The following is a 23,752-nucleotide window of genomic DNA, read 5'->3' on the forward strand; positions in this document are numbered from 1 at the left end:
ATCAGTCAATTTGGAGTTGTGGTAAGTATTTGAGCCCATTTCCAAACAGCACATTTGATTATTCCTGCCTTTTGTTTTAGTTTTTTATATGTTTGAGCATGTTAGTTAGGTAAACTGAGCAGTCCAAACAAATATTCTTGAAGAATGTAAACATTTTTTTCCAATAAACTAAATTAAACGGGACACAAAGGCGATGAAGAAAATGATTGTAACAGAATTTAAACGTCAAAAAAAAAGGAAAAGAAAATGTACACAATGTACAAAAATGTAGTGACTATTAAAAATGTTGGCAAAACCTGGCAACCCAATGTTGTGGCCAATCTCGCGAGACTTTACTACAACACCTATATAGGCTCTTGGGTATTGTAGTCAAAATAATGTTATAAGCCGTCCCAATTTTTTTCTTTAAGACGCTGAAAAGCCTAAATAATCTCCTGCGTAGAAGCAGGGTGCTGCTCCGAGTGCAGTTTTGACCCAGACGTCATTTTTAAAGGATTAACACCCTTTGCGCTGCTTGACACTTGTGTATTTTTTTAATAGCCATCTCCAGAAACGTCAACATCGTGAGAAGACGTGCAGAAAGACCTCGAAGCGTGTTCAAGGTTCAAGTTTGTGCGAGAACACAACACATGTGTGCATCAGACACCAGGTCAGACTGATTTATCACGTCGAAGATTTCCAAACACGGAGTTCTTTTTGAACACAGACGAAGGTAACAAATGAGATAATCAGTCGTCGTGCAAATAGATTTAACTGCACAGACACAAGCTTGTTTATGCACTGTTTGTATGGATAAGGCGCAGTTTATTCATTTGATTCGAGGTGAGGTCACTAAGTTGTTGGATCAGTTTTAGAGAATAATCAGCAAGTGTGATGATTAGTATTACTCGGATCAATGATGGAGAATAGCGATGGATCGATCCTCGGTAATGCAATACTCTGTTTACAAGCCAGACTGTTTGTGCAGAACATGGGCGTGCGTGCAAGCACGTACTCGCGTCAAGTACATATAGAGAGGGACTGCGACACAAGGGGCTGTGTAGTGTTGAACTCAACTGTCATATCCTTGACATATTTCGCTATATTTCTCTTTGTCTGCAGTGTTTTGTTTTGTTTATTGAATGAGCAGTCGGGTGTTTGGCAGCTCTTGGTAACCCTTAAAGGGGAGACATGGCCCATCGTTTGCAGGACCGTCAGCACAGGCTGCCAGTGGCTCAGGCCACTGTGTTGACTTTGCCACCAGCCAGCCAAGCAAAGGTGAGGATTTGTTTCTATTCATGCCTTAAACTTAAAAACAGGTGATTGATGATACAGTCGTGTTTGAGCATGCCAGGGTGGGGTTGGCATTTAAAGTTTGAGTCATCTTGTTTACAGAAGAAGAGTCAAAATATGAGTCCATATCGAGCCTAATGACTGTGTATAAACACGTTTATAACTGCATACAAACTAATATTTTTGCAGTCTGTGATCATCACATCCTGCCTGTCATCTATTAGTCAGTCACATCAGGTGATGAGCATTACAGCAGCATTTTTTAAAGGCACCAGCTGCGAAAATAAATAAATAAACAAAATATCTATTTATGATTATGATCAAACCTGAAACAAAGCCTGCCTTTCAACTCTCTCAAATCCAGCTCAGTTATACGGAAGTGCTGTTGTTATTGTGAGATCTAGTACAGTCTTCCTTATAACACCATCTGAAGGACAAGTGTCTTCTGCTATGTGCTTTAAATAGCAGAGAGTTGCCACATAATCCAAAGCTGGTCTTTGTTTACAAAGCAATGGAGTGGATAATATTGAGTAACCAGAATAATTATTCATATTTCCAGTAGTTTCACATGGTTAGGATTGCTGTAATAGTGGATTTTTAATGGCCTAAAGCTTTTGTTTCCTTATTGAACACCAGTACAAAGTCAGTTTTAAAATACTGAACCTGAAAAACAGATTTTTATTTTATTTGCTAAAGTTAAATTACAGCAGTTAAATCTGCAATCATCATAGTAATAATACAGCATCTTTGTTCTTCAGTTCAAATGCTCTTCTTATCAGTTGGGAGTGTTTATTGGGTTCAACTGTCCCACTCACTTCACGGTCTTGCACACACAAACAGCTCCTGGTCTTGTGAATTGTTACCTTTTGTGATTCTTTCATAACTGTGAAATTTTTGTCTCTAACCAAAATGCGGATTTCTGCTGTCACATAAACGTGGGAGCCTATGTGCTAATAAACATGTGATGTTTCTTATGCAGTACATGAGGATTAGAAAGCTAAATAAACCCAGATAAACAATTAAACTTTTTTTTGGTCCTCCATTAAAAGCCAGCGTAATATTTTGAAGAAATGGGAAGTTATGGTAACGTCAGCACTAAATAACAAAATGTTTTCAAGCAGGATGTGAGGCCTAGCTGGTCTGCTCTGGAATCCCTGTTATGTGGTGCGTTTGCCGGAGCTATCGCCAAAACAGTTATTGCACCTCTGGATCGCACCAAAATAATTTTCCAAGGTAAGTGTGACAATGTGGCAAATATGGAAAGAATATAGGTTGGCATGTTAGCGACTTAACCTCTGTTTTGTGTATTAGGTGTCACCATAAATGCAGCCACTGTTTTTCTGTTTGTACCAGAGTTCTTGCTAAGTGTTCCTGACTAATTACTAATCCTCTTAGTAGATGTTTAACTTATGTGGGAGAGTGTGTATTTTTTAGCCTTGAGGTTCACTGTGTCTCTGTTGTTTATTCACAGTGTCCTCAAAGAGATTCTCAGCTAAGGTGAGTTCAGGCATCTGTCCTATCAGTGAGTCAGGAACTGATAAGTTGCAGATTGACGCAGGTTAATTCATGAATGTAATGATAAGAAAATACAAATAACAAACAAAGGAGTGTTGTGGATTTTTGCATAGGAGTAGTCGCCTGCTTTTCTTCATTTTGAAACATTAGTAGCAGAGTATTTTTGATTTAGGTAGCACAAAAACATGCAAAGTAAATAATGTTATTTTTTTGATTTATAAGCAGCAAATAAATCAGTAATAAAGAATACTACCATTAGCTAGAAGACTACTGCAGTGCTAATATTCTATATGTTCTTATTCTCAAGTTGCACACATTTTCGTAAGCTTGGTTAGCTTGACTATATAATGTCGTTATCCTGATCGTGATAAGATGATTAGGTGCGGAAAACATGACCGGACTGTACCCTTGTTCCTAATCTAGGAGGCTTTCAGGGTCATTTACTCTACATACATAGAGGGTGGGCTGTTCAGTCTGTGGAGGGGAAACTCTGCGACCATGGTGAGGGTCATGCCCTATGCTGCCATCCAGTTCTGCTCACATGAACAGTACAAAAGACTGCTGGGGAGCAGCTACGGCTTCCAGGGCAAGTGAGTAAGCAATTTATATCAATACACTATATTTACAGCCTGTCTAGTTTTTAGCTGTGCTAACAGGATGATTCTAGAGATGTCACTATAAATCACTCACTTTGTTTGTTATTGGGTTCTTATGACTGGCAATCTATCTTGAAACTCTTAATAGAGTTTTGTCAAATCCGACCCATCGTCAGGTCAAAATTTCTGACGCTGAAATACAGCATCAGAGAGCCTCTAGCATTATTAGTGTGTTTCTTTGATTTTAGTTTGCTCATTCTGTCTGTATACTATTATCCTGGTTGTTTCAGAGCTCTGCCTCCTTTTCCACGTTTCCTGGCTGGGTCTCTGGCTGGTACAACTGCTGCTATGCTTACCTATCCACTGGACATGGTACGAGCCAGGATGGCAGTGACTGCCAGAGAAATGTAAGTACCTAACAATTGTGATAACACGCAAAAGTGTACCTCACCATGTCTTCACCAGTGGAATGGATGAAGCACACTTCATTGTTTGCTGAATGTTACAGTATCACACAACACAAAAAGGTTTGTGTCAGCTTGGTAAATGATGTCTTGCCTGCCATGTGTTCCTTCAACAGGTACAGTAACATCATGCATGTCTTTGTGCGGATCTCCCAGGAGGAGGGTGTCAGGACACTTTACCGAGGCTTCACCCCCACTATTTTAGGTGTTATCCCATATGCAGGAATTACTTTCTTTACCTACGAGACCCTCAAAAAATTACATTCAGGTACTGACCATTGAGGCTTTTTCTTTTCAAATCAGTAAAGTTGAAAACATACATACATCTGTTTTTTCACTTATCAATTTTTTCATGCATTTCTCTGTTGGTGTTTTTCTCAATTCAGAGAAGACAAAGCGATCCCAGCCTTACCCTTATGAGCGCTTGGCATTCGGTGCCTGTGCAGGCCTGATTGGACAGTCGGCGTCGTACCCCCTGGATGTGGTACGTCGGCGCATGCAGACAGCCGGAGTTATCGGTTCGTCCTACAGCACCATTCTGGGAACCATGCGTGAGATCGTGACTCACGAGGGAGTTATACGCGGACTGTACAAAGGCCTGAGCATGAACTGGGTGAAAGGGCCCGTTGCAGTGGGGATAAGTTTCACCACATTCGACATTACGCACAACCTTTTGCTCAAATTGCACCAGATGGGCAACTTTATCCACTGAATCATGTGGGAACAACATAGGCGTAACATATGGCACAGATGAGACTGGCATAAGAGAGGTTGTCAGGTCTGTGGGATGGCAATAATATGTCTCTGGCCTCTGCAGGACTATTGTGTTGCACACCCCTGTTCCCTTAAGGCAGCATGTCAGAAGAATGGACAGGAGATCTGCTGTTCACACAGATAGGCTTTATCTCAGACTTTGAAAAATGCACTTTCAAAGAAAGCGAAGAGACAAAAAAGTATTTTGAAATTGTTCACACAATCTGAGCTTTGTTGTGAAATCATAATACCTTTGTGAAGGTTAAAGCAGTGAACAGCCAGGTGTGTTTTTGATTGCATCAGTATGGAGAAAATATTTGCACTTTATTAAACATGCAATGTTCTTTCAGTTTGACCCATTATCATTACAGAGAACACAATGAGTTTGAAACCTTTAAATTAGGAGATAAATTTTGATTTTAAATAAGCGCTTTCATTTCGTTAGTATTAAATAGCCTGATTAAATAAGGTATTGTTTGTAATGAAGGCTGAGTACCCAGTGTTCTTTGTCTTTGAATTTCATCAAATTGTATAACTGTGCCAATGTGGACTGATGGAGTGAAAGAGGGTGATCACGTCAGCAGGACTGTGCAGTTTCACTTTCCATGCAGCACTGAGGTGCAGTGAATTTATAGTACTTATGTCTAATAAGTGGACGTTAATCAAACCTTAAACCTAAACAAAAGACAGATTTTGGGGTTATTTGCATGTTCTTGACATTTCTGCTTTTTTACTTTACTGTTGTCACATTGCTTGTACTTGCTTGTAAAGCATTGTTTACTCAGAATCTAAACATAACACACTTAACTTGGTCTTCTTTTTTTTTCTTCTTTTAAATAAAAATAAATTAAACAGTAAATGGATATTTCAAAGATGGATCATATCCAGTGATGTAAATTTAGTTCTTTTGTGTGTGTGTGTGTGTGTGTGTGTGTGTTTTTTTTCTTTTTAAGATTGTCTTTCCATTAAAGGGTCCATCCACACCACTAAGCAATGAATCCTTTTGTCCACTTGAGGGGGCCATGTAACAAGCAAAGCTAATGGTGCTGTCATCAGCATTCAAGAGCAGATTTAAATCACTGATGTTCGATCAGTTTTACATGGCTGAAGAAAAGCCTTCACTAATGGTTGTACTACCAATAAAATGCTTTTTCATTGTCATAAGTGTTTTGTTTACATTGGGTTCCTCAAAGACTGGTCTATTGTGTCACTTATCAAAGTTTAAATAGACTTAAAAACACTTATTGGACATTTCAGGTACACCTTACTGGACTCTCTCTCCCTTCAGAACTGCTTTAATTATGGTGCAGGTTCAAAAAGGCCCTGGAAACATTCCTCACAGATTTTGGTCCATATTGATAAGTTGCTGCAGATTTGTCTGCTTCACATCCATTATACAAATCTTTGGTTCCACCACATCCAAAAGGTGCTTTATCAGATTGAGATCTGCTGACTGATTCTCATTGTCATTTGAGATGATTTGTTCTTTGTGACATGGTGCATTTTCTTGCTGGAGCCACCATCAGAAGATAGGTAGACTGTACTTGTAGAGGGATGGACATGAGCTGCACCTGTGGTCGGGTAGGCTGCGGCATTTAAACTATATGAAGCTGGTACTAAGTGACCTTGAACCTTTGAATCGATAGAGCCGTGCTTTCATGCTGTTTATGTCAAAAACCTGATCACACCAAAATAGTAACAGAACTCACACCAGATGAGGCATCGTATTTCCAGTCGTCTGCTTTTCAAGTTTGAAAAACATTCATAGTTGACAGGAGTGGCACTCAGCCCATGGAGATGCTCTTCTGCGTGTTTGGTTGTATTGAATGGTTAGTTGAGTCACTGCTGTCTTCCTTCTCTTACTTCTGACATCAACAAAGCATTTTTTTCCTGTAGAACTGCCACTGGATATTTTCTTTGTTTGTGACCATTCTCTGTGTACCTTATAGATGGCTATGTGGGGAAATTCCCCCAGTCGAACAGGTGTGATGGACCCAGAGACGTGTAAATAGGCGTACCTAATAAAGTGGCGGGTGAGTATATGTGTTGCTTGGTCTTCCTTTACTTTCAGTAGATGGCAGCACTGAGCAGCTACTTTCCCTGCACAGCCTGGCCTATAATGGGGAATATTTAGGCTCTGATCACCTCATGGCCTGAACTTGACCTGTATGAGGGGCCGTACAAGCCAAAATTCATACTTTGACTCTCACATACATATATTCTTCTTTCATGCACATGTATTGTCACTCTCACATACATATATTCTTCTTTCATGCACATGTATTGTCACTCTCACATACATATATTCTTCTTTCACACACATATATTGTCACTCTCACATACATATATTCTTCTTTCACACACATATACTTTCACTCTCACATACATATATTCTTCTTTCATGCACATGTATTGTCACTCTCACATACATATATTCTTCTTTCACACACATATATTTTCACTCTCACATACATATATTGTCATCTCGCACACCTTTATTCTTAATTCATATCCATGTATATTCACTCTCACATAAATCCATTAATCTTCCTTTCACACACATGTATTCTATTTTTCTTAATGCTACATATTTTTATGTTGACATATATTTATTCTCCTTGCAGGTGCAGCCCTTTCTAGTCATACATATATATACATACCCTTTACCTTTCAACACATATATATTTGTACTCCTATACTCATATACACATACAATCCCAGTGTTTATCCTTTACCCTTGCATACATACACTCTGACATTCACATCTGCATTTCCTAACACAGGAAGTTAATCCTTTAAGCAGGAAGTTATTCTTAAACCAGGAAATGTAATACACTTGGAGAACTTACTTGACATACCCAGACCTAAACCAGAAGAACCAAGCAATGAAGCTGTTCAAAGTTGTCCTGCTTTCTTTGCTAGTATTGCAGTTAATTTGTCGAGTAAGTAGTAATGAAAATGACATTAGAACTTTTTTAAATAATGTATTAGAATGTTTGGAACAAATTCAAAGAGAAGCTACAGATTCTTTTGTTCGTCAGAGGCTCCATAGAGAACTTGGTGATCACATTCAAACCTTATCTGGAATTTTGTCCATCTCAAGATTTGTTGACGATGCAAGAAATAGAGAAGCAGTGAATACATTACAGTCCTTAAATGGATGGCTAATTTTTTTACTGACTGCTTATGAAACCAGACAAGGAACTACATCTGAGAACAGACTTGTCTTGCTACCTCCACCTCTCATGACTTGCTCTCAAGGTCGACCGCGATACAGCATTTCAAGAGAGCAAATATCTCATTTAGTATCTCTTGGAATGAACTGGCAAAGCATTGCAACATGCTTAGGGGTTAGCTCCCGTACTCTGTACAGGCACAGAGAGGACCTTGGCATTGAGCCACTGACTTATGCAACATTATCCGATGAAAACCTGAACAGGGTTGTTAGGGAAATCCTTCAGTATACCACAAATGCAGGTGAACGATATGTGCATGGCAGCTTGAGATCACATGGGTTACGAATCCAAAGGTGGCGTGTAAGACAAAGTCTACAAGAAATTGAGCCCTTTGGACGTTCCCTCAGAAGACGCAATGCAATACGTCGACGACTGTACAGTGTTCCTTTCCCCAATCAGTTATGGTGAGAAAATTCTAACAGAAAAACAGTCCTGATTCTAAGTCTATAGCGAAATGGATTATCTAAAGCAAAATAACTCATTGTTTTATTCACTCAAACGTGTGCATATCCTTGACCATGTCATAGTTTCCCCATACATAACTTCTACTTATTTCATTTTTCTATAGGCATATAGATGGAAACCACAAACTTGTGAGATGGAGGATGGTGTTCCATGGCTGTGTGGATGGTTTCAGTAGAACCATCATCTACCTTGCGTGTTTAGATAACAACAGGGCATCAAGTGTTTTGTCACTGTTCATGGTTGGTGTTCAGAACTTTGGAATGCCATCCAGCGTGAGATGTGATCATGGACTAGAAAACACTGGTGTTGCCCGTTTCATGCTTTACAGGCAAGGACTGAACAGGCATAGTGTTATCACTGGCAGGTCTGTGCATAATCAAAGAATTGAGCGATTATGGGCAGAATTAAATCGAGTGGTCTCATATCATTTTGTTAATCTTTTCAATTTTATGGAGGAGCATGGTGTATTAGATTCACTTAATGAGGTCCATTTATTTTGTCTTCATTATATATATTTGCCACGTATTCAAAGAGCTGCCACAGAATTTCAGAACCAGTGGAATAACCATGGACTTTCAACACAAGGAGGGCAAACCCCTCTTCAGCTGTGGCAAAGGGGCATTATCAACAATGCAGGAATACATAACCCAAATATGAATGGTATTTGTGAAAATGACTTTGGTATTGATGAATGCAGACCACTGCCAGAGCTGGAGACAAACAATAATGTCGTTGTTCCATCAATTAACATTTCCATCAGTGACACCATGATGGTTACACTTCAACAGACCTTTGATCCATTTGAAGATGATGGCAATAACGGTATAGATTTATTTTGCAACCTTGTTCATTTTCTTGAGAGACAATCCTAAAATATCAACAAGGCCTCTGGAGAAATTTCATTTACTGTAATTGTGGTTGTGCAGCTTAAAAAGAATACAGTGCCAAGACTGTTGTTAGTTCAGTATTATTAGAAGTTTAGTCACAGCTTTAAATTTCAAGAATGCTACTATCAACCTTTACATGCATGTTTACGGTTTGTATACAATTTTAAAGAATTTATGAGTTGTATTATGTGAGTGTGTTGAGATTTTACAACCATGTTTTGTTTTAAAACACCTTGTTAAAAGAAAAAATAAATTTGTGCAACCACATTTTATTGAGGTTTTTGGTCATCACAATCACCAGATGTATTGTCTTGGAACAAGATGACTCAAACTGATAACATTAACATTAATACAGTCATACAGTCAATACATCAAACATGGATCACTGATCAAATAGAATAGAAGTGTCAGATAAACAATATTGAAGAACACCAGAGAATAAAAGCAACAAACAAGTACAAACCTAGAAAACAAAAATAATCACAATGCACATAAATTAATGCAATGAAAAAATTATTATTGAATTATGTTAGTATATATAACTATTGTATACTTGTAGAATGGTACCCTGACAAGCAAAAAGACTTGAAGCAAATGAACATTTGTTAAAAGGTCAATGCAAAAACAGAGCCTCCAATCACAAAATAGGTGGGTGACATATGAAATATGGCAACATAAAGTAAATTCAGCTTGGTCTCAAGCGTGTTAATTGGTGTTTTAGGTGGAACATTTTGAACATTTGTTTGATTTCTGGGAAAGAAAATGCAATGATATTCAAAACACCCCCCCCCCCCCCTCTCTTAGAATTACTTAATGGTTGACACTCATTAATTTAACTGAGTGCAAAACTCAGATTAGCATACTAACCTGACCAGGAATTAAGCTATTCCAAAACCATGTGTATTACCTAATGCAAAGTCCATATTCTCCTGAAAGTCTTTGTAAGAGGTATGAAGTGGTAACTTTAAACAATTGATGCACGTGTTTGCAATGGGTAGTTTAGACATGGTTTGTGCATCTGGCTCTTGGTGAAGAAATTCAATGGACGGTTGTGGAGAGAAGCCAATTGGTGGAACAGTGTTGGCTCCAGTGGCGAAGGCAAAAATTGTCCCCAGCTTCTGTGTTCCGTCTTGATCTAAAGGAAAAGCAATACTGTCAAAAATGGCATTAAAGACAAAAAACACAGCAAGCATTTCTACTTTTAACTGATTCAATGAAAAGATGCACTGCATTATAAATTGAACACAATGCTTAAAACGCTAAATTTACCTTCTGCATCTGCTAGGTAGTCTCTCCAGAAACTGTCAAGAAGGTCAGCTGTAAGCACTGAAGGTGACCAGCATAGAAGGGTGCGAAAACTCTCTGGGTGATCTTGGATTTTGTCCAGCACCTCAAGTGTCCGTAGTCCATCCTGAAATCTAAATGATAATCAGAATTACCTTTAAAATCACAAATCACATCAAAAATGAATGGATCCAAGAAGTATAATCTAAAACATATGAATTTATATATACAATAATTTTTACTTCCGATTATTCACATCATCAAAAGTGTATATCCCAAATCATGCATTTTTCATGTGATGCTGTCACCTTTGGAGGCATGGTGTACCTACACATAAAGAAATGTCACACAAAATTCCCAGAATACAAGGCAATCAGCATGGGTTTGAGTTACTTATTGGACAACAATAAATACATACATACATACATACCTTTCAAATGGACCACGGACTCTGTGTATTACTTGGAACATGATAATGTCATGTATAAGCAGATCCTTGTCTTCCAGCCTCCGTAGCGGCCTCAGGCAGCCAGCATTGGCTAAGTATTCCTGAAGTGGCTCAGTTGCTACTATCAGATCTTCAAAGGATTTACACTCTTTAACCTTCAAATAAAAAAAATAAAAAATTAATGGGCCCCAATTAATACATGGAGTAGAACGAAATGCACACAATACTAAAACATTATCCAACAACTGACAAATCAGTTTTACCCTTTTAATTTTTTCACGCAGGTCACTATCGGCAACATCTTCTAAAACTGGTTTAGCCAAATCTGGGCCATCAACAAGGCAAGAGAAGAGTGTTGGGGACAGAAAGCCTGCTGGTGGACCACCATGTACAAGGCTTACTGCAATGGCTCTGCCTGCAATGAAGTACCTGTCCTCCCTCATGGCTAGAAATAATGAAAAACATTACATGTCAATAGATGCATGAAAGCGCTTGACAAGAACTTCATAAAAATGATTTTTTTATTGCATTACTCCAGGGATATCAGCCTAAAATCAATACATACCAGCACTATCAAGCGCCAAGTTCATTTTGCCTTCTTCACCCTCAAACATTGGAGACAGGGGCAAAGCTTCGATCAGAAGTCTTAGAAATTCTCTTCTTGGTCCACCCAAGTCAACAGCCTCTTCACGTACTCCCATATCGTCAGAAACTGCACCTCCAGCACCACCACACTGAGCACTGGGGCCCCACAAGGCTGTGTGCTCAGTCCTCTGCTGTTCACACTGCTGACTCATGACTGTGTAGCAACACACAGTTCAAATCACATCATTAAATTCGCTGATGACACGACCGTGGTGGGTCTCATTAGCAAGAACGACGAGTCAGCGTACAGAGAGGAAGTGCAGAGACTAACGGACTGGTGTAAGGACAACAACCTGTCTCTGAATGTTGACAAGACAAAAGAGATGGTTGTTGACTTTAGGAGGACACGAGGCGACCACTCACCGCTGAGCATCAACGGCTCCTCTGTGGAGATCGTTGACAGCACCAAATTCCTGGGCGTACACCTGGAGAAGGACCTCGGCTGGTCCCTCAACACCAGCTCCCTGCACAAGAAAGCCCAACAGCGTCTCTTCTTTCTGAGAAGACTGAGAAAGGCCCGGCTTCCACCACCGATCCTGACCACCTTCTATAGAGGAACTATTGAGAGCATCCTGAGCGGCTGCATCACTGTCTGGTTTGGGAGCTGTGCCATATCAGACCGCAAGACCCTACAGCGGATAGTGGGAACAGCAGAGAAGATCATCGGGGTCTCTCTACCCTCTATTGAGGACATCTACACCACACGCTGCATTCGCAAAGCCACCAGCATTGTGGCTGATCGGACACACCCCTCTCACACACTCTTTACACTCCTGCCATCTGGAAAAAGGTACCGAAGCATTCGGGCACACACATCCAGACTGTGCAACAGCTTTTTTCCACAAGCCATCCGTCTCCTCAGCAAAAAGGGACTGACTGATAAACACGCACACACACACATACACTAACATTATCACTCAGCTTAACTCAAATACCTCAAAACATTGAGACTGGACTGACTAACCAACACAAGCGCAAACACACTGACCTACACCACCAAACCATCGCACACACCAACCTGTAAATGCTCTTTTGCACAATATTATTACTAGATATATTATATATTATTATTTTTTTTGCACTAACTTGTCTTGTAGCACCTTGGTTCCTGGAGGAACGTTGTTTCGCCTCACTGTGTATTTCTAAACTGTATATGGTTGAAGTGACAATAAAGTTGAACTTGAACTTGAAAACCTGACAGAAATTGTGTGGCATGGATCATATGTCGCTCGTTTAAAACCTCTAATTGCTCCATCCAGGACTGTTGATCTATTAATGTTGAACTTGCATTTCTTCTGTTGGTTTACTTTTGCAGAAAGTTCCTCCAAAATATCTTTTGCTGATACCAAACAACTTGAAGTCCTGTAGGATTAGAAAAAAGAAAAGAAAAAAAAAGAAAAAAATATTGAAAAGAACATCAGTAAAAACATTCACATACAAGGGCTACAAGGACATACAAAGTTTTGTCAAAATCAGAATCAGCATACTTTATTAATCACCAAAGGAAATTATCATAATCATAAGCAAAATGTACAAAGGAGTATATTGCTCAGTGGCTTTTTATATTGTTTATATGTTTTGGAGAACTAGAAAGCACTAGAGCAAAGAAAAATAGTTTCAATGCACAATAAGTAAATTTCATTTCATTGTCAGATAGGCAGCGAATTTTTAACAGCCTATTTCAAATAAAATAAAATTTGCCAGCAATACAGCATTATCATTTGACTCTGTAGACATTATTCAAAAAACTGTTTTGTTAACAGCAAATATAAATATCATATATGCATATAAATATCTGAGGATGGATTACAATCCTTCACAACACTGGTTACAGTATTGGATTGCAACAAATATGGTGTGTTTAATTGGCTACTGTAAAACATTTGTATTTGAAACTAACCTTTCGCTCTGCAGGCTTGCTAGTATAGCCTGGTTAAGTTCCTCATCATCAGAAGACATGTCAGATAGTGGAGTCATGATTGAAAGGTAGTTATCGTAGTTTACAGATTGACTGTGTGTTGATGTAGAGGGTAATGCTGAACAATGATTCTCTGGATTCCTGGTCTGGTAGGGTGAGCTTGAGGTATTTTGGCACGTCAGGACCAGAACTGGATCACTTAAAGATGCAGATGATGAGGTAGAAGGCTGACTAGTGGAAGGGTAGATTTCCAATGAAGACACTGGTAACTGGCTGAAGGAAATGTTTGTTGAAGCGCTGCTGTACTTGTGTGAGATACTACTTTCATGGGTCAAGGCAGGAGTTTCCGTTAATAATGTTCCATTACAAACTGATGAGGCAGGAGATTGCGTCGGAGCAGAGATTGGTTGGAAGGCAGCTGTTGAACTGGCAAAACTGTCTGAAGATGATGAGCGCAGCTGCCTTGATGAAACAGGGTTTTCTTCACAGTTTTCCTCCCTGCTGTAGCTTGTAATATCATCCTTAGAAATAAAATAATAATTATAATAATTCACATATATTGAATTTGAACATTAAATACCATATATCCAACCTCTTCTGCTTATTCTTATCAGAGGTGGGGTGGTTGGAGCCTATCCCAGCTACCATAGGGTGAGAAATTTCAAGAGTTAATAGATCTTTCTCACAATTACTTTTACATACTAGGCAGACAAAATTGTAACACATCTCCTGAACAGCAGTAGTCTTACGTTCTATAATTCACAAACAGTCCAACAGAGCAGCTGTAAATTTAGTCAATACCAGAGCTTAGGATTAACATTTTAAAAAAGGAACATTAACTTGGTACTATTCTATCCAACTACAAAAGGTGAAAGGCAAGTTTAAAAAGAACAGACATGAGAAAGTTCAAAGGTTGTTTATGCACCAATTTCTGGTCTTCATATTATTACTGTACAGTGCTATGTAGATTCATTCAAAAGTCAAATAACGTACCAAAATTGGTTTTGATGGTCTGATGTATAGGGCTTTCGATTTATCAATTTTATGTATGAGATTTGCATCCAGCTCCTGTCCTGCTCGCAGTTTGGGCGCAATCAGTCTGTTGCCACAAGCCATCAGAAACTCCAGGCTGGAAAACAGTTACAGTAAGTTGTAAAATGTTTAAAATCCAAAACAGCAAAAATGTTCCAATAACTTTTTTAGAGCTAATCTTGTTTTCCTCTTTGAATCAGACTGAAACCAGTAGTAACAGAAGTAAACTTTATACAAATGTCAAAAAAGTATGCCAAAAATGGAGTGTTCAAGAAAGGATAACTGATTTGGTTCTTTTATTTTAGTTTACTGATTCATGTCTACCTGTTCTCTGACTTAAATCGTTATGTAAAGCTTTGAAATGCCTAGATATCGAAAAGACTACTGACAAAAGCTGTGTCGCATTAGGTTTCGACTGCTAGCACAACCTACCTTACATCAATAGAAAGTTTATCTCCAAAGGCGTCCCTTATTTGTTCAGAGACAGTTTTCTGGTCCCAGGATTTTTGGAATTCAAATCCATTCAATATATGCCCTTGTTCATGTAAATGTTGTTTTGTGCGATGCTTGACAACAACACTGCTTGATGGCCGTGGAAGAAGGATGACATCTTTGTTGAAAGTATCATGATAATGTGTCTTGGCCCTATAAAACAAAACAGAAACTATATTCAGATTTATGTATCTTTTGTTTTATTTACCTATACTTAGACACTATCAGTTCCTTAAGAAAGTTGCTAATGTCACTTGGTAGTGACCAGCTTACACGTTAAACTGTTGCTAAGCTTTTATGAATAAAATAAAATGTTACACAGTTTATATAAAAAAAAACAGTATCGCAGCTAGCCATTTAGCCCACTTGAATATGTTTAAAGTTGCTTGTGCATGTAAGAGTTGAGTATAATAGCAAACACAAATAACAGAAACATAATTTGAAAGAAAAAAAATGCATAAAGTAATAGCATGCCTATAAATTGCCTTTGAAAAAAAAATGGAAAATGTACGTAAAATAGAAAATGTTTTGGGGTTTGACCATTTTAATTCACTGACGCTTGAATTAAATAAATAAATAAATAAATAAATAAATATATAGTACAATGCATAAGGATTTTTTTTACTGCTCTACAAAGAGGCATACAAAGAAACATTTGCTATTACTTTTTACTTTGACTAAAGAACAAAAAAGACACCGATCATATTTCTTTTTTTCTTATTTCATACACTGTAGAAACTGGACTGAAGGCATGACTTGGCATCCATGTTTATCTACCTCTACAGTGGTACAGATATTGATCCACTCACAACACAGAGTTGGATTGATGTCTTCTAGCAAGATTAAAATTCTACCCCAATAAATAAATAAATAAATAAATAAATACAAAACTAAACAAAAACAACAAGAAAATTAACCCAACCTTTTATTTAGCAGGCTAATGTAGCTACCACCTCCCACATTAATAAAGAAGATTTAATAAAGTAATCTTAAAGTAAGCATCAACTTACACTCGGGTCACAAGTACAAACAGCCACTAATATTGAAATAAATGCCACGGTCTTTACTGTTTTTAATGTGGATGCTGCTGAATAAATTAGCTAGGGCTAAAAATTTATAAGGGTAAAAAAGTGCGTTGCTAAATCAGCAAAGCACATTTCGTATTTTGTATTTCGCAGTTGTATAGTTAAGTGGCAAACTGTTTTGTTCTTACCTTTTCCTTGATCTGCAGTTCCAGTTGCCAAAGTGTTTTTGGGTCTGATATCGCAAAGACTGCCCCACTCCAGTCGAACTCCGTGTAGCTACTTGACTCGTTGAAGATACCCGGGTGTTAGCTGGTCTAAAAAGTTCCCTCATCTCACTTTCCACCATGCTGTGGGTAACACTGGGTGCAGTTGAGCCCGTCCCATCTCGATCAAGTGACGAGGACAACGATGTGACCGTTTCAGGAGATGATAAAATATTTCTTAACAACCCGACAGCTTGCTGAAGAACTAGAGTTTCTTCTCCCCCCTCCATGCTGTCAGACACTTGAAAGTGACCCGCGCGTGCTTCTCAGCCAATCACAGCGGTACAGACACCCAGCCTTCCGTTTCCATTAAACTCCTTCCGTTTCCACTATACTCTTTCATTCACATACATTATTCTCTTGCATACATATATTTTCTTCAGATATGTATGCATTCTCTTCTTACATACATATATTATTTGTAAGATTAAATGCATTTTGAATGCATGTAAATGAGAGCAAAATGTAGGAATGCATAAATGAAAATGCATGTATGTTAGAGTGCAAATGTGTAAATATGTAGATTAAAATACATGTATAAGAGAGCATAATATTGCAATGTGTGTGTTAAATATGTGTAAACATGAGAATAAAAATATCTAAATATAAAAATTAAAATAAAACTACGTGAGAGTGAAAGTATATGTATGTGAAAGAAGAATATATGTGTGTGAGAGTGAAAATATATGTGTGTGAAAGAAGAATGTATGTGTGAGAGAGTGAAAATATATGTGTGAAAGAAGAATGTATGTGTGTGAGAGTGAAAATATATGTGTGTGAGAGTGAAAATATATGTGTGTGGAAGAAGAATGTATGTGTGTGAGAGTGAAAATATATGTGTGTGAGAGTGAAAATATATGTGTGTGGAAGAAGAATGTATGTGTGAGAGAGTGAAAGAATAAATTTTGGCTTGTACGGCCCCTCATAGCCTGTTCTCTTGTTCATTTAGAAGCTTTTTCACTGTTATTTTATGAGTTGTATTTAACACATACATGCAGCTTAGTTACTTATTCAGTTAAAAAATATAGAGAAATTAAAATTATAAATCCCAAAAAGGTTAATTAACATGCTTAAATACTGTATAAATGTTTGATGTGCTGTATCTTTTCCCTCAATATATGATCCCAGTATAACTTTTCTCTATATTTAATATTTGGGAATTTTATTTCTTTTTAAAAATGTTTGGATTATTTTAATAAACTTTATTACAAAACAAAGCAAAACAAAAAACCCAACAAAAAAATGTAAAATCACTCAGCAAATGAAAAATAGCCAGAAACGAAAAGCAGTTGTAAGTAAACAAACGAAATTAAATAAAAATTACAAAACATAATTTAAGTGACGTCTTAAATACATTCACCTAAACCTTTTGTAAAAAAGGAACTGATTTGAGATAGAATATTACTTTGCAATACTATTTATATTTTTAATATTTAAGACACTTTTACATTTTAGTTGTCATTCTAAACTGTTTTCTCAAATATATTTAAGAAGAAGATGGCTTTGTTCAAATCTTTCCTCCATCTTATCCTGTTTTTTTGTGCTGCGGGTACGCATGAGCTCTGAGTAACTCTGAATTATATGAGTGTGTGTGTCCCCAGTCTGTCGCATTATTCGGCACCCAAAAACTGTTTCTATTCTTCACCGCCGGCTGGGTGTTGTCTCCTGAACTTCCCATCCGAGCTGGATGGAGGGATGCTGCCCTCTTTCCGTCTGCCAACCTTTTCTCGCCCACCCTCCCTACCTTTATGACCTTGACTATGAATTATGGGATATCCTGCCACCCTACAGTGTGCAGCCACCCACCCAGGTACTGCAATAGTCGAAACAATGCGACTGGCTAGATAACATGGTTGGAGGGCGGGTGCCTGAGAGAAGCGGGCGGAGGAAGAAGAGGAGGAGGAGGGGTGGAAGGATGCTTCTTGAAGGCGCCGTTGCCATAGGTAACCTGGATCTGTGCCAAGGGAGGGGAGTGAACCATTTGCATGTATTCAAATCTCGCATGAATAATTCACTTTGAAGCCCCTGCTGGAGCACTGGCAGACAATAGCCACACACACTTGCACATAAATGCACAGTATAAGGTGGAAATGCACACAAAAAAGCCTTCCCGCGCGCACACACGCATCCAGTCTCCGAGGGTGTGAGAAAGGTGAGGAGTTTGGACTGGGAGGATGCTTTCTATAAAGCCTTTCACTGGAAAGAATCAGATTAGGCTGAAACTGTGGCAATGGCAGTAAAAATTTTCCACAAGAAGACTTGAAAACATTCAGGCACTCTTCACCCGTAACACAATAGATGTGAGCAACCTGGCAGAGGGGCCATTTGACTTTGAATCTTTGCTGTGGATGTCACAGCACAGATTTGGAAGGTTGAGAATGTATGATAAACATATGCACACATGTTCACACCCCTCGTGGTGTCCTGCAGAGGAAATGCTGGCAGGGATCCAGTTGCCATCACTTTGAAGGCCTGCTCTGTGTTAGACTCCTGCGCACCTGTCTCCAAGGCAGCTTCCATAAATTCACGAGCATTAAAATGCCTTGAGGGATGTTTTATCTAACATAAACGGGCCTGTAAACCTTTAGCCGTAAACTTCCCTTAAAAAAGCCAAGAAATGGGTGAAAAAAATTGCTAATCCCACTGCCATGACTATAAAACTCAGTCAGGAAAAAGCTACAATCCCTCCATGCACATATGCTGATATTTACAAGTGCTATATGATCGTCATCCTCTCCTACTGCCACCTTCAGAGCACCCACTCCCCATAGCTCAGTCTTGTTAATTTTATAAGATCCTGCATATTGCCACTTATCGGCTGGCAGCGTTGTAAAAGCTCTGGGGTCAGTGCATTACTGAGCTGCTGGGCTCCACTCTTCCATTAGAGGGAGTGTTCAGGCTGCGTTGGCCTTCACTCAATCAAATACGGGCTGCGAACGGCTGCTCCAAGTGCAGATGAGGGGGCACAAACACACACTTTCCCACACACACAAACATACAAATGGAGACTCCTTCAATGCTTTTTTTTGTATGCATAAATCTGAGCACATAAAATCTGGGCACCTGCACACACACACACACACACACACACACACACACACACACACACACACACACACAGTGTATGCGTGTTACCTCTACTCACTGTTTAAAGCCCTGAGGCAGATAACAAGTTCATTTGCATAGTATTTTTGCATTTAAAGAGAGTAAATGCATACGTGTATGTGCTTGTTCTGCTGCTGACATTTTCACCACTTGGCATTTAAACATATTCAACACGCAATGAGTTGTAGCTTCCTCCAATCCCTGGATCAGGTGAAACGGATGAGAGGCGCAGCCTACAGCAGCGAGCAGAAATAAGAATCGGGGTGTGCGGGTGATTTAATAGAGATTCCAAAATAGCAATTTAAATAGAAGTTGTGTTTGTTGGAACGTACAGTTAGGAAATTATCTTTCACAATCAGCCAGGAAATGAGGTCAGTTTTATGCCACTGCCTGTCAAGGTAGTGTCAAGGTCATAGGACGTTAAAGATGAGTGTTGATGGGAACAATGTTGCCTTTATTTCTCACAAATAATTTGTGACTGCTCTGATTTTCTGACTTTCTGGCATATTAATGTTGTCTGAAGACCTTTTTCAAAATGTTGTACAATAGCATTGATGTTTAAAAGGAACATTTTATATGCATTTTAATAACAGTAATCATATTTTTGTCTATTGTTTTTTTTTTTTCATGTAACACCATTTCTGCACTCATAGTCTACACACAGAAGAGACACCATACCCACCATCCAGTGAGTGTGTGCCCGTTTATAAACATGTATCTATTTCTTCTGCCTGAGAAGAAACTGGGGGTCGGTGTGTGGGTGTGTGGGTGTGTGGCGGGTGGATGTATGAAGGAGAAAGCTCTGACAGACTTTGCATGTGAATGGCCGGGGTCCTGTGAACCTTCTGCTCCCTAGCTCCGCACTCAATGGCATCACTGCAGTTAGCATGACAAACTAGGCTCCAAGTTCTCGGACTTTTTGAGACAGCCTCTCCCTCCACACCCCCACCCTCAACAGCCCCACCCATCAATGTCCTGACTCCACCATAACAAACCCGTTACCCCCAACTTGCTCCTCAGTGCTTTGGGCTGGGCCTAAAGAGTTTATTTGGTGTCTGGGGGGGTACCAAGTTCAGGGGAGCCAAGGAGATGACCCCTGCAAACAGACACACACACACTTCCTGAGTGTGAGAGAAAATTTAAAATTGCACGATCACCGGTTTTAAGTATGAATTGTTTTCTTCTTTGTTATATACACCAGAATTAAAAAGAGGTTTCATTCCCAGCCTTTTTCCTTTCTCATTTCAGCTTCCCTTACACTCCAACATCACATTAACACATTTCATAAAGCCAGCCCTTCATTATACGTGAGTATGATAGCAGTCATTGGAGTCTGGAATTAGAACACTTACATAAGAATTCCGTTTGGTTTTTCAAATGCTGGAATGGCATCAGTGGGCCTCAGCTGAGCTCGGATCCTTTGGGTGCTGTTGCCATGAAGTAAAAACACGTTACCTGTACTGTGCGGTATATCCTATTTGCAATCCAAAGATGCCCACTTTTTGTTTAGTTATGTTAATTTACTTATTACCACATGTGCTCATTGGCGTACACATCTTTGCGTGTTTTCTTTGAGTTCTGTGGCTCTAATCGTTTGGCTCGTTTGAAAACGTCGCTCAATTATTTGAGCTCAGCATGATAATATCTGGTAAAATAAATAGATCCAGTTGTCAGTGGATTGTGTTGTGTGAATAAAAGCACTACATCTTGTGATGACTGCAATGCAGTTAATAAGGGCTGCTCCTTATTTTGTAGTGTTTGTGCTGATGGTCTCTCTATAAAACACACAACACCCAGAATACACTCCAAGCTGATGTCATCTTACAAAGGACAATTAAGATGCTGTTTTATGAGCCCAGCTTGGAGAGTTAAATCATACTGTACTTAAGAGCATTTTTGAAATATATGCACACAAATAATCCATGGAAATACGCTCTTGTACATAACAGGCTAAATATCTTATTTACTGGGACTCCTCATTCAAGCTGATTGGTTTTTCGTGATTTGTGTTATTGTGCTAAAACAAATTAATTATCCTGTGTGGTTTATATAATTAACCTCTTGCACAAAAGCAGCAAATCATAGAACTTGCTTGTGTGTGTTTTTTAAAGGGTGCTAACAATGCGCTCCAAAATGATGGAGAAAAATGATAGTAATTCAAATATTTCTGTGCTAAAATAAAATAATTTCAATCATTCATTAAAATATACAATTCAAAGCTTTCAAATTTTGATGCTGTTTGTTTTTTCCAGCACATTTAATGGAATTAACACAAAGAATATAAACAAAGATCTAAATGCTTTCTTAGCCACAGTTTACATGCAATGAAAAAACCAATAAAATTCACACCGGCATTAAAATTGTTTATTTGTTTTTCTAGCCACCAAGCTCTGTGCAGCTCTGTCCTGCTGTTACAGGCCTTTGTTCTGCTAACAACCAGGATGTTAGAGACTCTTCATTGACAAACAAACAGCTGAGCTATTAAAAGACAATTAGCTCGCCCCGGAGGCTTTACTTAGGTCAATAAAGGGCTGCTTTTACAACTCAATGAGCTAACAAATTAGTGTGTTGGTCAGGTTTTAAAGACTTTTAATAAACTCTTGCGTGGCTGTGTTAATGTTTTTCTGTGATCTGTTTATTAATTGTATTTCATGTAGTACTATAGATATATTTGAAACCATAAAAAGGTAGAAAAAAGAACACTACAAGAAATTTCACAATGATTCAAAGGAGACATGACTAACAAAGCTGATGAAATATATAAATGTACTTACATGTAAAATAAAAACAACCAATTCTATTTTTTTACACAACCTTCTTTTGTGTGTGTGTGTTTTTACGCTTGTCTTCACATTTGCCATCAGGAGGGAGCAGGCCTCGCTGTCAGAGTTGTAACCTGTATACAGACTTTATGTGACATGATCCGTAACTCTATCTATAGGTGTTATGGTATCATTGCCACCATTAAAGAGGTTTTCCACCTTCCCAATGACCTCCGCCTCGCCTCACAGGACACAGAAAACGACCTGATGGCAATGTCTTTCACTGTACAGAGGCTACGACGAAATGCATGTGTGTGTATGTGTATGACAGCAGCTGTGTGTGTGTGTGTGCCTGTGCACGGTCGGTCACTTCACATACAGTGTCTTTAGAAAGAGTTCAGCCAGTAGGACTCGGCCTTCTCCCCGGTGAGAGTGAGGGAATCTAGCACGGCCAGTAAGCATGTATATCAGGCCATCTCACGGCTGGCTGGACGCTCCCTGGGTGGCCCACTGTGGTCAATACGGCACTGGTGACTGGACACACAGAATGGGATAATCTCCTACTTTCTTTCAGGGCCATGGTGCACACACATACACACGAAAACACACACAGATCTCCTTTTATGCCGGTCTGGCCACGGTGGCTTGCCTGGGCCTAATTTCAGGTCAGGACCACTCACGGGGAGGCCGAGGGCTGGGAAGCCTGGAGTGAGCGAGGGGACAGCATGGTTGGGGGAGAGTGCGGGGAGGGGGCTTGAAAGGAGAGCATGGGAGCCCATTTCACCCAGAGCACTGGAGCACACTGGGGGCACTGGGGCATTGCCTCTACTGGCTGTTGAGGGAAAACAAAAGGAGGTGTGATCTCCACAAAAATAGGACCGATGCCTGTGTATGCGTGTGTATGTGGTTATAAATGTGTATCATTGTTCAGAGTTTCCTTCAGCTTCAGCAATTCGCTTCAACACCCCTGCTGCTCACATACAAAGGCACCTAATTGACACTACAGATTTAGGCCACTTGCTTTAACTGTTCCCCTTCCAACCCTTCAGCCACTGCTGGAATAATCAGAGTAATCTAAATAAACAGGTTCCTATAGCTTCAGAAAATGAAGCATCTGTGCTTTGTTGTGCTGTGCTAAAGGATCAAGCTCAGTGTGTTTGTTGTCATTAAAGCCTGTGAAAGTGGCGAAACCAGAAATTTGTTAAACACCTCTCAAAACTTTCCCAGTCGGATTCTATCTGTGGGTTTTAGCCACAAATAACAGTGGCCAAAACCCACAGTGGAAGATATTTTTTTAGTAGGCCAAATGATTTCCTAAGGCAGCTGGGAACTGTAGCTTCTAGCAAATTGGACCCCAACAAGACTAAAGAGCATATTTGTTAGAGAAGTCATTTGGAAAAAGTAATTAGGAGCGAGCATAGTGTATTGGCAAAGTAAATTCCAGTGAGCAATAAGACATATCAAGCTTTGGAAAGTAATACCAAAATTATTGCTGTTTGTGTTTTTATTGAATTATTTGACATTATTGAAAATATGAAACATGATCAGTCCTATAACTTTACTGTATGCTTCAGGTATAATCACAACTAT

The 23,752-nt window shown here is 39.1% G+C and overlaps 2 protein-coding genes across 4 annotated transcripts; one reads left to right on the plus strand and one right to left on the minus strand.

Moving 5' to 3' along the window:
* The first annotated feature begins 350 nt into the window (after nt 1-350).
* Nucleotides 351-5,764, plus strand: LOC113016339 (mitochondrial coenzyme A transporter SLC25A42). Its single transcript, XM_026159106.1, has 8 exons — nt 351-712; nt 1,102-1,257; nt 2,394-2,505; nt 2,744-2,769; nt 3,211-3,377; nt 3,674-3,790; nt 3,964-4,115; nt 4,234-5,764. Exons 2-8 carry the CDS (start codon nt 1,171-1,173, stop codon nt 4,557-4,559), a joined length of 987 nt encoding a protein of 328 aa, XP_026014891.1. The 5' UTR covers nt 351-712; nt 1,102-1,170; the 3' UTR covers nt 4,560-5,764.
* A 1,217-nt stretch (nt 5,765-6,981) lies between these two features.
* On the minus strand, nt 6,982-16,875 carry LOC113016338 (G2/M phase-specific E3 ubiquitin-protein ligase-like). 3 transcript variants are annotated; one of them, XM_026159104.1, is made up of 11 exons: nt 16,221-16,875; nt 14,948-15,160; nt 14,477-14,612; nt 13,466-14,004; nt 12,758-12,927; nt 11,486-11,632; nt 11,184-11,365; nt 10,903-11,075; nt 10,458-10,606; nt 10,232-10,323; nt 6,982-8,856 (listed from the first exon to the last, which is right to left on the minus strand). In XM_026159104.1, the coding sequence occupies exons 1-11, from the start codon at nt 16,523-16,525 to the stop codon at nt 8,779-8,781; spliced, it is 2,184 nt and encodes a 727-aa protein (XP_026014889.1). In that variant the 5' UTR covers nt 16,526-16,875; the 3' UTR covers nt 6,982-8,778. The 3 variants fall into 3 exon arrangements, with proteins under 3 accessions (XP_026014889.1, XP_026014888.1, XP_026014890.1); XM_026159103.1 differs by lacking the exon at nt 6,982-8,856 and having other exon boundaries at nt 9,442-10,323; XM_026159105.1 differs by lacking the exons at nt 6,982-8,856; nt 16,221-16,875 and having other exon boundaries at nt 9,442-10,323; nt 14,953-15,012.
* Nucleotides 16,876-23,752: the final 6,877 nt, after the last annotated feature.

Source organism: Astatotilapia calliptera, chromosome 23 (assembly GCF_900246225.1).
Source record: "Astatotilapia calliptera chromosome 23, fAstCal1.2, whole genome shotgun sequence".
NCBI classification, from domain to species: Eukaryota; Metazoa; Chordata; class Actinopteri; order Cichliformes; family Cichlidae; genus Astatotilapia; species Astatotilapia calliptera.

Excerpts from the sequence above, each read along its gene's own strand:
- LOC113016339 (XM_026159106.1), top strand. The coding sequence starts at position 1,171 with ATGGCCCATCGTTTGCAGGACCGTCAGCACAGGCTGCCAGTGGCTCAG. Across the intron at positions 1,258-2,393 it reads CACCAGCCAGCCAAGCAAAG|GATGTGAGGCCTAGCTGGTC; the intron begins GTGAGGATTTGT and ends GTTTTCAAGCAG. Across the intron at positions 2,770-3,210 it reads CAAAGAGATTCTCAGCTAAG|GAGGCTTTCAGGGTCATTTA; the intron begins GTGAGTTCAGGC and ends TTCCTAATCTAG.
- LOC113016338 (XM_026159103.1), bottom strand. The coding sequence starts at position 16,525 with ATGGAGGGGGGAGAAGAAACTCTAGTTCTTCAGCAAGCTGTCGGGTTG. Across the intron at positions 14,005-14,476 it reads GACCATCAAAACCAATTTTG|GATGATATTACAAGCTACAG; the intron begins GTACGTTATTTG and ends TTTATTTCTAAG. Across the intron at positions 11,366-11,485 it reads CTTGGCGCTTGATAGTGCTG|CCATGAGGGAGGACAGGTAC; the intron begins GTATGTATTGAT and ends CATTATTTCTAG.